This window comes from Mirounga leonina, unplaced genomic scaffold, assembly GCF_011800145.1.
Source record: "Mirounga leonina isolate KUSES-001 unplaced genomic scaffold, KU_Mleo_1.0 Mir_180, whole genome shotgun sequence".
Taxonomy (NCBI): domain Eukaryota; kingdom Metazoa; phylum Chordata; class Mammalia; order Carnivora; family Phocidae; genus Mirounga; species Mirounga leonina.
The window spans coordinates 17,218,006-17,231,974 of record NW_023270469.1 but is presented as its reverse complement, the minus strand read 5'-3'; the positions used below and the strand labels follow the sequence as shown (position 1 = coordinate 17,231,974).

The following is a 13,969-nucleotide window of genomic DNA, read 5'->3' as shown; positions in this document are numbered from 1 at the left end:
GCTGGTTTTGCTTTCACTCCTATGGGAGTCTTCACCAGAAACTACACAAAGCACAGAAGTGTTTGAAGTGGACAGGTTGGATATTCTAGGAAGTTGGGAATGGGAAGGGCCAATTAAAGCCTCCCTTTTAGATAATCTGAATTCAGGTCCTTTCCTCCATTCACATGCATTTGTGTGTCATCACAGCTGATAGTAGCTTTTTTTAATTACAAAAATAGTGTTTGCTACTTTTAATAATAAACTTTGAAAATGTGTATAAAGAAAAAAAAAACGCAAGTCCTTTCTTCATGCCCCAACTTCCTCTCCAGAGTTAACTGTTAACAGTTTGGCATTCATCCTTCCAGACCTTTCCAGGTGGAAATGCTGTATGGACCAGTACGACTGTCCTCGTTGTTTTCAGCCTCTGTCCATCCTGACTGGCTTCTCTCCTGTCTACATAAAATGTATCATTAATTTAGGGGGAAACATTCTGCATCTTTACCCGTGATTTTCTCTTTTCATCAACGGTATAGTGTCTTTATCCATTTACCGTATTGGTGCTGACTGCTCCCAGTATTCTGTAGGATGGTTGCGTTATCGTGCATTACGTGTTGCTGGAGGCACCTAGAGAAGGCATCTTGCCTGACAGATGTGCGATTCCTTTCATTGAAAGAGCCTCCTGTCTTCCTCCTCCTTTAGAACCTGAAGGCAGCGGACACTGACCCCACGGCTCCTCCTTACGACTCTCTGCTCGTGTTTGACTATGAAGGAAGCGGTTCTGAAGCTGCTAGTCTGAGCTCCTTGAACTCCTCAGAGTCAGACCAAGACCAGGACTATGACTACCTGAACGAATGGGGCAATCGCTTCAAGAAGCTGGCGGACATGTATGGGGGTGGGGAGGATGACTAGGGGTCTTGAGACAAATGGGGAAGGAGATGGATCCTTACACCATGTGGCGGAGAGTGCAGGGGTCATGGTTTTCCAGCTCCCTTCACTTGAGATGAGTTTCTGGGGAAGAGAGACTGCTCAGTGATGCAGTTAGGATACTTAGGATTACCACTTGATAGATCTAATCTGTATTTTGACCTATTCTTTGAAGCTTTTTTTCTTTCATCATTCTTTAAATGGTGATACTGTCCAAAAGACATCCACACGTTTAATATTTCAAAAGAATAGCTTCAGCCTCCAGAAGGTTCTGCTAGCAACTTGGAGGTTAGGTTCTGCTAGCAATTTACAGATTTCCTTACAAGCTTTCGTCTCATTTTTTTAAAGAAAGGGGGGCTCAACTACCCTATTGTTGTGTGTGTGTGTGTGTAATTATTTTTAATTTGTGTTCTTTCTTTCTCCTGTCACTGCTCTGGTGTCCCCTGTTCTAATACCCACTGTTACTCCTTCTGAACTTATATTGCCCCAGACAGGAGTTCTCTGATGGAGAAATTGTTGGGCCCTTTCAGGATAGGAGACTTGGTCTTAGCCTGGCCAGAGTGTGACTGGGTATCATGGACTCATAAGACCTTTAATGGTTCTCCTTTTTTATTTTCTAAGTACATAACTTGAAATTGGTGTCCATCCACTTACTTGTTCTGCATAAATATGTTTGTTATGTGGGTGTCATTACTGAGGTACTTTGGTTCTAAATAGGGAGCACTGAGCAGAAAAGGTGGTGAGTTTTCAGATGCCATTCAACTTCTAATGTTCATTTATCACTCAAAAGAGTGATCTCTTTCGACACTTAATGATGGTGCCTAAGTGCTGCAGCCAAAGACAGAAGGAGGTTTGTCACAGCTGAGGGCAACATGAGAAATGGGCTTGGAGGTGGCAGGAGAGATGTGTCATTGAGCCTGGCAATTTAGCAAACCGAGGCTGAGGATGATTGAGGTGGCTCTACCTCTAGTCCTGAAAATTCTGAAGAATGGAAGAATCTCAACATGTGTGTCCTATCAGGATCCTCCTGCCAGAGTTGGCACCTGAAGCCCAGAATCCCCAACTGCCTGCTTTTGTTGATGCCTACAGAAAATGCTGGCTGATCTGGACACATCTACCCCAAATTCCAAGAGTTCGTAGAAAACCGAGGATGTTAGGAAATCAAATTTTTCCCCTTAGGAGCAGGAAGAAAATATGGCGCTAAAGGGTGCTAGCAAGGGGAGGGTGGGGAGAATTTTGATTTGGATCTTCTTTTAATTGAAATGCGAACTTCAAGAAACTTTTGACAACCACAGAAAATAATTTTATCTAAATTGCTTTACTGTCTGTCAGCTGTTTTTCAAAGGAAAAAAAATCATCCCTGCAATCAGTTCTTGGAATTCTCTTGATTTTTTAGCAATTTAAACTCTAACGTAGTCTTGTGTAGAGAATGTTACTATAGTTTCGAGTGTATACATGTGTGGGTGCGGATAATTTTGTATTTTCTTTGGGGGTGGAAAAGGAAAACAATTTAAGCTCAGAAAATTCTTAAATATTCATTTTTATAAATTTTATTAAAGAATTTTGTTAAACCATTGTCAAACACTTGTTTTACTTGGTTACACCACAATTCCAGGCAAGACCAGTGGTAGTTGAGCTCGCTCAAAACGTGAAGAAGAAAACTTCATGTTGAAATGACTCCTCCAGAACTTGGTGTAATTCTATTGAGGGCAGAGTGCAGGAAACTGCATTTAAAAGCTCACTTTATTTGAAGAATATCTCTCCGTGTGGTATGTGGAGAAACATTTAAAATTCTCTTGTCAGTGGAAAAACTGTGGGCAGAGCCGAGGGACCGAAATAGAGCTTCAGACAACATTCAGTCGGTCAGCGAAGTTTACGTAGTACAGCGGTCCACCATCAGGGAAGACTCTGGACCCCTCCCCCAGGGGACATTGGGCAATTTCTGGAGAATACGTTGATTGTCGTGACTGAGGAGGTGCTACTGGCCTCAAATCAAGGCCAGGGATGCTGCTAAATAGCCTGCAATGCATGGGGCAGCCATGTGCAACAAAGAACCATCAGGCCCAAAATGTTAATGGTGCTGCTGAGAAACCCTGTTCTGTGACTTTACTCTGCTGGAGGGGTATAATCGTATATGTGTGTATGGGTATATATATATATTTTTTTCTTTAATGTGAAATACATAGATCTTCTTCGACTTTGATGTGGTTACATCATGATGTGGTTACAGTAAATTATCGTAAGTTGAGAACACGTCAAAAATGCACTTAATGTGCCTAATCCAGCAGACATGATAGCTTAGCCTAACCCACTTTCAGTGTGCTCAGAACACTTAACTTCAGCCTAGAGTGAATAAAATCATCTCACACAAACCATTTTATAAGAAAGTGTTGAATAGCTTGTGTCATTTATTGAATATGGACAGTGAGAAACCGAATGGTTGTGTGTTGGTTGGTTACCTTCCTGACCGCAGGACTGACAAGCTGTGCCTGCCACCGCCCAAGCATCACGAGAGTCCGTCCATATTTCACTAGCCCAGGAAAAGATAAGACTATGAAGGATAGTTTCAACTGAATGTCACTTTCAAGGGTACAGTTCAGTGATACTAAGTACATCCAAAATGTGTAACCATCACCTCTGTTTCCAGAACCTCTGCATCATTCCAAACAAATTCTGTAACCATGGGCAATAGGTAACTCCCTGTTCCCTCCCCTCCCAGCCCCGGTGACTTCCATTCTGCTTGCTGTGCTCATGACTCTGCTAGGTATTTCATGTAAGTGGTGTCCTGTAATACGTGTCCTTTTAAACTTGGCTTGTTTCGCCTGGCCTCATGGTTCCCAGGGTATCGCAGCACGTGTCAGAACTGCATGCTTCATTGTGTGTATATACACCATGTGTTACTTATCCGTTCATCTTGGGTTGTTTCTACCTTGTGGCTGTTGTGAATGATGCCGCAGTGAACACTGGCATACTGAAACTTCAATTCTGGTTATCTACCCAGGAGTCGAATTGCTAGGTTATATCGGTAGTTCTATGTATAGTTTGAGAAGCTGCCAAGGTATAGACCTAGATTTGGTCCAGGAGCGAAAATTTAAAATCCATAAAAGACTTTTTTTAAAGAAAAATTGGGCAAATTTTTTTTTTAAGATTTTTATTAGAGGGGTGCCTGGGTGGCTCAGTCAGTCGTTAAGCGTCTGCCTTCGGCTCAGGTCATGGTCCCAGGGTCCTGGGATCGAGCCCCGCGTCGGGCTCCCTGCTCCGCAGGAAGCCTGCTTCTCCCTCTCTCACTCCCCCGTTTGTGTTCCCTCTCTCGCTGTGTCTCTCCGTCAAATAAATAAAATCTTAAAAAAAAAAAAAAAAGATTTTTTTTAGAGGGACGCCTGGGTGGCTCAGTCGTTAAGCGTCTGCCTTCGGCTCAGGTCAGGATCCCAGAGTCCTGGGATAGAGTCCCACATCGGGCTCCTTGCTCAGCAGGGAGCCTGCTTCTCCCTCTCTCTCCCTCTCTCTCCCTCTGCTTGTGCTCTCTCTGTCAAATAAATAAAAATCTTAAAAAAAAAAAAAAAGGTTTTTATTAGAAAGCACAAGCAGGGGGAGGGGCAGAGGGAGAAGGAGAAGCAGACTCCCCGCTCAGCAGGGAGCCTGAGGTGACATGGGGCTCTCCATCCCAGGACTCCAGGATTATGACCTGAGCCAAAGTCAGATGCTTAACCGACTGAGCCATCCAGGTGACCTGGAAATTGGGCAAATTTTAATACGGATCTTAGAGTAGATGATATTCCTGAATAAATACTAGTTTTCTTGGGGACATAGTTCACTAGGAGAACCTTATTAGGAGATAAATGATGAATTCAGAGATAAAAGTTGTGACGTCTGCAAATCAAAGGTTTAACAACGTACGTCAAGAGTGGTAGCACATGGGCAAATGTGATGAAATGTTCATAATGACTAAATCAGGTGAAGGGTATGCAAGTGTTCATGTACTAGCCTTTCAACTTTTTTTTTCAGGTTTAAAGTATTCCAAAATAAAAAGTTATAAAGAGAAATAGAAGCCAGAAGTAAACCCTTAGATAGTCGAATGATACTCTACAAGGGTGCTAAGACCATTCAGTGAGAAAAGGCAAGGTTTTTTTGATAGTACCAAGATGACCACACACACACACACACACACACACACACACACACACACTGAGTATAGCTGACACAATGTTAACATTAGTTTTAGGTGTACAATTTAGTGATTGGCAAGTTTATGCATTACGCTATGTTCACAAGTGTAGCTGCCATCTGTCCTGTTCTATCGCTATTTAATGTCACTATTTTCCTTATGCTCTGCCAAAAGGACCGTGTTTTCAACAAATGGTGCTGGGAACACTGGGTGTCTATGCGCAAAAGAATGAAATTAGACGCACTGTTACACCATATACAAGAAATAAACTCAAAATGGATCAAAGACTCAAAATGTAAGGGCGAAAACTATAAAACCCTCAGAAGAAAACAGACATCATGACACTGGGTTTGGCATTATTTTGTGCATATCTTACCACAATAAGGTCAGGGAAAGATATAATACCATGAGGACAAATAAAATGGTTCTATAAAAAATAAACCGTTTACAAAGTACCGACCACGTGCAGAGGGCTACGGCAGTCAGTAAATGAGACTTGTGAGAAAGACAACAGAGGTGTTGGCACGTTTCCTCCTCGTTGGTTCCACCGGTACTGACGAGGTCTGACGAGGTCATATTTGGAGAAGACACACGGGAGCCATGCTGCCTGAGTTCAAATCCTGATTTCTGTCCTTTCCACCTGTGGACTTAGGCAAGTTACTTTATCTTTCTCTACCTCAGTTTCCTTATGTCCAAAGGGAGAATTGGACCTACTTCATAGGGTGGTTGTGAACACTGAGTTGATATGTATAAAGCATTTAGAAGAGTGCTTGGCACATGGCAGTGCTTGTTAAATGTGAGCTCTTTTTTTTTTTTTTTAAGATTTTATTTATTTATTTGAGAGAGAGAGAATGAGAGACAGAGAGCATGAGAGGGAGGAGAGTCAGAGGGAGAAGCAGACTCCCCACCGAGCAGGGAGCCCGATGCGGGACTCGATCCCGGGACTCCAGGATCATGACCTGAGCCGAAGGCAGTCGCTTAACCAACTGAGCCACCCAGGCACCCCTAAATGTGAGCTCTTGTTTTTATTATAGAGTAAGGGGCGCAGTACCCATAAGAACTTTTAATTTGCTGGAGTCTTTACTGGGAATTATGTTTCTGTAAAACAGCCACTGATAACCGTTGGGTGCCATTAGCCTTGTTAGTTCTCTGGGTTGAGGCAAGCAGTCCCAGCCAGCTTGGATAAGATGTTCAACTGCTGTCCCTCAAGTCCCTGATAATGGGCTCCTTGTTGGTCAAGTTCAAATCAATGGAATCTGCCTTCCGTGAACACAGACCTCTGTGTGTGTCTTGGACAGCCCCTTATGGTTCGTTTCAGGAAGCAGCATCCTCCCTCATGTAGCTCTCGTGCATATTGGTTCTGGTGGATATTTAACAGCATATTTGCTAGGGAGCCTCCCAGCTGTGCTTAAGTGTTTGTTTGTTTGTTTGTTTGTTTATTTATTTGACAGAATGAGATAGAGCATGAGAAGGGGGAGGGAGTGCTTAAGTGTTTTAACAAAGCTGCCCAGAGCAAACAAAGGAAGGGCTGCCAGAATCCAGTTCTATAAACTAAAATCCTCTCAGTGTAAATACCGGATTCTAAGGAAGTAGGGTAATTAAAAGCCAATTTTAATGATTTTTTAGGGCAGGAGAATCTTGAGAATGCTTCCTTTTTTTTCGGATGCAGAGCTTATATTTATAACCTTATAGACTCTAGGCACTTCTCCAACATCCTATTATAAGATGCATCCAATGTTCTATGTGGGATATATTTTTTTGCTGGAAAAATTTTATAAGACTTATGACACTGCTTTTGAACATAGGTGTGTCATTTTTGTGGCATCTGAGCCTTAAGCACCCAAATGATAAAATCTGGTGCCATAACACTTTGGGATAAAGGATTCTCAGCTCTGGGGCCCTTCTTATAATAATCTTTTCTAAATCCCACACCAGTACCACCCTTAGACTTGGCTGGTAGGGTCCCCGCCCTGGGTCCCATGCTTTACAGGCCCCCACCTGGCCTCCTCCATGATGAGTATCTTTATGGACAAGGAAGATGCCAGTCCTAGGGTAATTGCCCTCCCCAAATCCTCACCTTCCTCCCAGACCTCACTCCCAAATTCTGGGACTCTGGAATTCCCTAACCATCCCTAGCCTGCTTCCAGTGCTATGTGGGCCTCTTCACTTGGTCTGCCCTCTGGAAGGTGACCCACGTTCCCTGTGTGTGTGCCCCTAACCTTAGGGGGGCCAAGTGGTCATTTCTTAGGGGTGTGTGCACATCCAGGCTGTGGTGTCCACATGTGTGAATGCAGGATGGAGACACTAGTGAGAAGAAAACGGGGTGAGGCCAGAGGTGGGAGGCTGGCTTCCCCCATATACTGCCACATCCAGTATGGATGGGATTCTGCTTGAGATTCTCTCCGCCCCCTTCTCTCTCTCTCAAATGAATAAATCTTAAAAACAAAAGATGTCCCACCAGGATTCGCGTAGGTGAAAACCTGTCTCTGATGGTCTCTCAAACGAATGCTGTTTTACATGTTAACTTTATGTGGGTGGGGGTGGGAGGCATGATTTTAATATACACAGAATTTTCTAAGAATGTAAATAGAGCAAAGATTTAAATTAAAAAAAATTTTTATTTGACAGAGAAAGACACAGCGAGAGAGGGAACACAAGCAGGGGGAGTGGGAGAGGGAGAAGCAGGCTTCCCGCCTAGCAGGGAGCCCAATGTGGGGCTCGATCCCAGGACCCCAGGATCATGACCTGAGCCGAAGGCAGACGCCTAACGACTGAGCCACCCAGGCGCCCAGCAAAGATTTAAATTTTATTGGGAACTGTAATTAGTCCGTTTCAGATATTGTATCACCAATAGCAATATTTGTAGCTATTCAGAATGGATGCATTTGTGTTTAGCACTATTTTTATTTTTTTAAAGTAGACTCCATGCCCAATGCGGGGAGTCACATGCTCTACCAACTGAGCCAGCTAGGCACTCCAGCACTTGTTTTTAAATATCACTCACAAAGAAATTCAACAGTATTCAGTTGAATATTGTTATGTGTATCCAAACTTCATTATAATAGGCACAGCATCTGCTTACTTCACGGTCTTTTAGTGCTTCCCTACCCACTTATTTTCATACTGATAGGTATTATTTCATGATCAACTACTGTACCTCTCTGTTCCTTATTCTTTACTTAGTGGTTAATCATATTGAATTTCTGAAACTGTGCGTGTAGGCAGGCTGTGTTAGCTGTTTTTTTCCCTCAGGACAGTAAAAGCGGCCTGAGAGAGTATTTGTGAAACGCCCAACCCCTCGAGTCGGCCCCGCCCACAGGCCCCGCCCCTTGCATCGGGCCCCGCCCCTAGGACCTTCCGCCACATTCAATATGGCGGCGATTCCGGTCCGCCGAGCGGCTTGAGTAGGTCGCCAGTGGCGCGTTCCACTCCAATCATGGCGGCCCCCCAACAGGCTGCGGGCGGCGAGGCTCTGGAAACGTGCGGTCTGAAGAGCATTTTGGAGGCGCTGAAGCTGCTGCTGAGCCCGGGAGGTGAGAGGACGGACCTCGGCGCCGGGCTGCACTCTCAGGGCCGCCAGTCTTCCCGGGCTGCCCTGCCTTCCGTAGTGTGCGCCCCTCAGGCCCTCTTGGGACCCCCAGCTCTGAGGCTGCCCCGTCCCGCTCCTGGGGGCTTTGGGCATTGTCGGTCCAGCCTCATTTTACTTGAGGAAGCCGAAGCTCAGGAAGGCTATGGGATCCGCTGAATACTGATGGTAACCGACGTCTCTTGAGCGCTTACCTTGTGCCAGGCACTCACTATTAAGCGCCCGGGGTACATGGTTCCATTCAGTCCTGACTGCCACCCTCTGAGGTAGGGACTGCGGCAAGAGCTTCCAAAAGGGTAGGCGCTCCTGACGCGGAAAGTGAGGTCCAGCCTCTTGAGTGCGCAGGGTCTAATGGGCACGCTGGAGGTTTGTACAGAGTTCCGAGGCGTAGAGAAAAAGGAAGCAGTGGCCTTTGAGCTGGGTTTCGGGAGAGTATTAGGGATATAGTCACTTTTAATCCTTCGTGATCTTCCCAGTTGAGAATCTGAAGGGACCGTGGCAGTGGTTGAGCCTCGCAGTCTCCTTTTACACCTGAGGACACTTAAGGCTCACTGAAGGGATTAAGTAACCTGCCCCAGATCATGTGGTCAAATTAGGGGCGGAACACAGACCCAGAACCGAGGTCTGCCGAACTCCATTCTCAAACCAAGGCAAATTATTCAGTATGGAGCCTCTGATGTTATCTGAAGCTTTGAGAAAGGACACAAGAGATAGGACTGCATCATGTGCAGGAAGGGGTTTGTAGGGTGAGCAGGGTAAGGTACATGAAGGGCCATGAAGTGATGTTCCAAGTGATTTTGAGATACCCGCCCTCCAAATGCAGAAACTCCCACAAACATTGTACCATATCTGGGAGAAGTGAAAAGAAGTCATTAATAACGGTAATTGAGTGCCTACTAAGTATCAGGCCCAATAGTATGCTGTTTGCATGTATATTATTTCATCTTCACGACAGTTCCATGAGATAGGTATTACTTGTATTTCATTTTACATATGAGGAACCAAGGCTCAGGTACATTGGAAGTTGGTATAATGTCAGTCTAGTAAGTGGTAGAGCCAGGATATATATATATATTTTTTAAGATTTCATTTATTAGAGAGCACAGAGGAAGAGTGAGAGGGAGAAGCAGACTCCCAGCTGAACAGGGAGCTTGATGCTGGGCTTGATCCCAGCACCTTGGGATCACCACTCGAGCCAGCGGCAGACGCCCAGCCGACTGAGCTGCTCAGGCACCTGGAACCAGCATATTTTTTAATTTTTTAAGTAGGCTGTATGCGCAATGTGGGACTTGAACTCACCACCCCAAGATCAAGAGTCGCATGCTCTGTCCACTTAGCCAAACAGCCATAGCCAGGTTGGGTTTTTGTTGTTGTTTTTTAAATTATTTATTTGACAGAGCGAGAGAGAGAAGGAACAAGCCCGAGGGAGAGGCAGAGGAAGAGGGAGAAGCGGATTCCCCGCTGAGCAGGCAGCCCAACGGGGCTCCATCTCAGGACCCAGGCACCCCCGGATGTTTTTTAATTTATTTTTTTATTTTAAGTTCCAGTATAGTTAATATAGTGTTACATTAGTTTCAGGTGTACAATATAGTGATTCAATTGCATACACCACCTGGTGATCATCACAACAAGTGCACTCCTTAATCCCCATCACCTGTATCACCCATCCCTCCACCCACCTCCCCTCTGGTAACTATCAGTTTGTTCTCTATAGTTAACAGTCTGTTTCTTGGTTTGTCTCTCTCTCCTTTGCTTGTGTTTTTCGTTTCTTTCTTAAATTCCACATATGAGTGAGATCATATGGTATTTGTCTATCTCTGACTTATTTTGCTTAGCATTATACTCTCTACCTCCATCCATATTGTTGCACACGGCAAGATTTCATTCTTTTTTATGGTTGAATAATATTCATACACACACACACACACACCCCACATCTTCTTTATCCATTCATTTATTGATGGACAGCACTTGGGCTGCTCCCATAATTGGGCTACTGTAAATAATGCTGCAATAAACATAGGGGTGCTTATATCCTTTTGAATTAGTGTTTTCGTATTCTTTGGGTAAATACCCAGTAGTGTGATTTTGGATTGTAGAGTAGTTCTATTTTTATTTATTTATTTTTTAAAGATTTTATTTATTTATTTGAGAGAGAGAATGAGATAGAGAGAGCGTGAGAAGGGGGAGGGTCAGAGGGAGAAGCAGACTCCCTGCCGAGCAGGGAGCCCGATGCGGGACTTGATCCCGGGACTCCAGGATCATGACCTGAGCCGAAGGCAGTCGCTTAACCAACTGAGCCACCCAGGCGCCCTAGTAGTTCTATTTTTAATGTTTTGAGGAAACTTCGTAGTGTTTAGTTCTATAGTGGCTGCACCAGTTTGCATTCCCACCAACAGTGCACAAGGGTTCCTTTCTCTTGACATCCTCACCAACACTTGTTCTTTCTTGTGTTTATTTTAGCCATCGTGACAGGTGTGAAGTGATAGCTTATTGTAGTTTTGATTTGCATTTCCCTGATGATGAGTGATGTTGAGTATCTTTTTGTGTCTATTGGCCATCTAGATATCTTTTTTTTCTTAAAGATTTTATTTATTTATTTTGAGTGAGAGAGAGCACAAGCAGAGGGGAGGCCAGAGGCAGAAGCAGACTCCCTGCTTAGCAGGGAGCCTAATTCAGGACTCGATCCTAGGACCCTGGGATCATGATCTGAGCCACCCCGGCACCCTGGATATCTTTTTTTTTTTAAGTTTATTTAACTTTATTATTTTTATTATTTTTTATTTGACAGAGAGAGACACAGCGAGAGAGGGAACACAAGCAGAGGGAGCAGGAGAGGGAGAAGCAGGCTTCTCGCTGAGCAGGGAGCCCGATGCGGGGCTCGATCCCAGGACCCTGGGATTATGACCTGAGCCAAAGGCAGACGCTTAACGAATGAGCCACCTAGGCACCCCTATTTAACTTTTTTAGTAATGTCTACACCCAACGTAGGGCCCAAACTCACATCCCTGAGATCAGGCGTGACTCAACACTTACTCTTCCAACTGAGCCAGCCAGGTGTCCCTGGATGTCTTTTTTGGAGAAATGTTTGTTCATGTCTTCTGCCCATTTTTAAATTAGATTACTTGTTTTTTGGGTGTTGAGTTGTATAAGTTCTTTATATATTTTGGATACTTTTTTTTTGATAGAGCCAAGATTTGAACTCAGGTGTCTTCTACTATAGTACGATAACTACTTTGCCCCAATGAAGAAGTAAACTGCAAAACATAGTTTTAACTTGCTAATTGAGAGGTCACTTGTCTAGCAACTCAACTAGAAATGACTGAGGATGAGGTTAAATGAGCAAAAAAATCTGGAGGTAATCATGTATCACAAAACACATTTATAGAAGACCCTCTCTAGGGGCTCCTGGGTGGCTCAGCAGGTTAAGTGTCTGCCTTCGGCTCAGGTCATGATCCCAGGGTCCTGGGATCGAGCCCCACATGGGGCTCCTGGCTCAGCGGGGAGCCTGCTTCTCCCTCTCCCTCTGCCTGCCACTCCCCCTGCTTGTGCCCCCCCCCCCGACAAATAAATAAAATCTTAAAAAAAAAAAAAAGACCCTCTCTAAATCTTGAAGAATATGTGGTGGGGTTACATACATACATGTACTCATTTAACATACAGGAATTCAAGCATTCCTGTTTGAAAAAGAATATGTACTGTGGTAAAATGATACAATTCTGCACATACAGTGTATTATATATTGTGTGCATCTGCCTGCTCTTTCCTTTTCTCATACCAGCTTCTGACGGTGTTAAAAAAATCTGTGCATCATGAGTGTTCAGATGTCCCCGATGGATGGAGGGTATTGAGGAGTCCGGATGAAAGTACTGGTTAAAATTACATCCAGCTGGATTAAACTATTTTTATTTGCCTTTAAATTGACTCCCTTTGAGGTAATATTCACTGGGAGTCATCGGTATATAGTAGCCTGACCTTACTGCTATTGGAGAAACAAAATTACATAAACGTTTATGCTCCCAAGTGTCTTGTCTGTTTGGGGAGATGGTACTATGCATATAGACCAAGAGAGATTCAACATGGTGGGATAATGCCCGTGGTGAAAGGATGGTACAGATAGCAATTGGATAGAGGAGGAGTCATCAGGAGTGGAGCTGTGGAAGTCTACAAGAGGAAGAGGAATTCAGTCTCAGTGGGAATTACATAGACGGAAAGGAAGGAGGATGCCAATGGTCTTTCACTTTTGAGCCATGAAATGTCTGCCTCATTAAGCTTTTTCTCTTCCTCTGCCTTCCATTTCTATTCTTCATCATGGGGCAATTAATAGTATCTCCACCTCTGTTGTTAGGAAATGTGTTAAGCAGCATTTGGAAGGGTTTTGTCAATTTTTTTTAAAAAAAGATTTATTATTTCGAGGGGTGGAGAGGGGCAGAGGGAGAAGGAGAGAGAATCTCAAATGGACTCTGCACAGAGCCCAATGCGGGGCTCAATTCCACGACCCTGAAATCATGACCTGAGCTGAAATCAAGAGTCGGATGCTTAACTGACTGAGCTACCCAGGTGCCCCAGGGGTTTGTCACTTTAGTGAAGTTTTATTTGTAAGAAATGGAGACCATCTCAGCAACAGTTTTCCTAACTGTAAGTTTCTATACTATATATAGATTCACTGAACTCTGTCATTAAATTTGAATTACATTGTCAGGAAGGGGCCGGAAATTTTGATAATTTGTACATAAGCTGCACCACACTTATTTTTGCTTGTCGTATTGCTTTGCACTTTGAACATAATAAAAAGTACCACACAAACTGTAAAGTCTGCTTTTAAATGTCACAAAGCATAGGCATTGAAATTGGGAAGATTAAATAATGCTGTCCGTAAGGGCAGCATTTCCTGAAGTGTGAGAGGGGTGGTTTTAGGTACATAGAGTAGCATTTGGAGGCTGCGTCGTGTAGTGTAGTGATCAAGAGCTAACTTACAGGAAGAGTGGCATTGTTATGATTTTTGCAAATCTCTTTAGCATCTGGCTTATTAGAAGACAGCTGAATTTTCATATTTGCTTCTCTGTTTAGTCTGTCATGATAGTTTGTTTTGATTGAAATAGATGAAGAAAATCTAGACTCAGATATGTAGTTGGAAAAGGAAGAACTCAATTGCCTTTTCAGATAATTGTGAATATTTTTTCATGCTGTACTGAATCTGAACAAGAGGTAATTTCTTAAAGGTTAGTTGGGATGTGGAATCTGAACTCAATGAACCTTTCATAGCTGGTACACTCATGAGAGAATGAGACCGTAAAAGGCAAATAGTGGCCGAG

General features: G+C 43.8%; 2 protein-coding genes across 2 annotated transcripts in view; both read left to right on the top strand.

Moving 5' to 3' along the window:
* CDH1 (cadherin 1) overlaps positions 1-2,485 on the top strand; it is an 81,046-nt gene extending 78,561 nt beyond the window's left edge. The window contains exon 16 of the mRNA XM_035024903.1: positions 679-2,485. Within this exon, the coding sequence (XP_034880794.1) occupies positions 679-888 (210 nt within the window). The 3' untranslated portion in view covers positions 889-2,485. The remainder of the gene's footprint in view (positions 1-678) is intronic.
* Positions 2,486-7,862: 5,377 nt separating this feature from the next.
* The window catches only part of TANGO6 (transport and golgi organization 6 homolog), a 190,041-nt gene continuing 183,934 nt past the window's right edge, over positions 7,863-13,969 (top strand). The window contains exon 1 of the mRNA XM_035024893.1: positions 7,863-8,601. Coding sequence (XP_034880784.1) covers positions 8,505-8,601 — 97 coding nt within the window. The 5' untranslated portion in view covers positions 7,863-8,504. The remainder of the gene's footprint in view (positions 8,602-13,969) is intronic.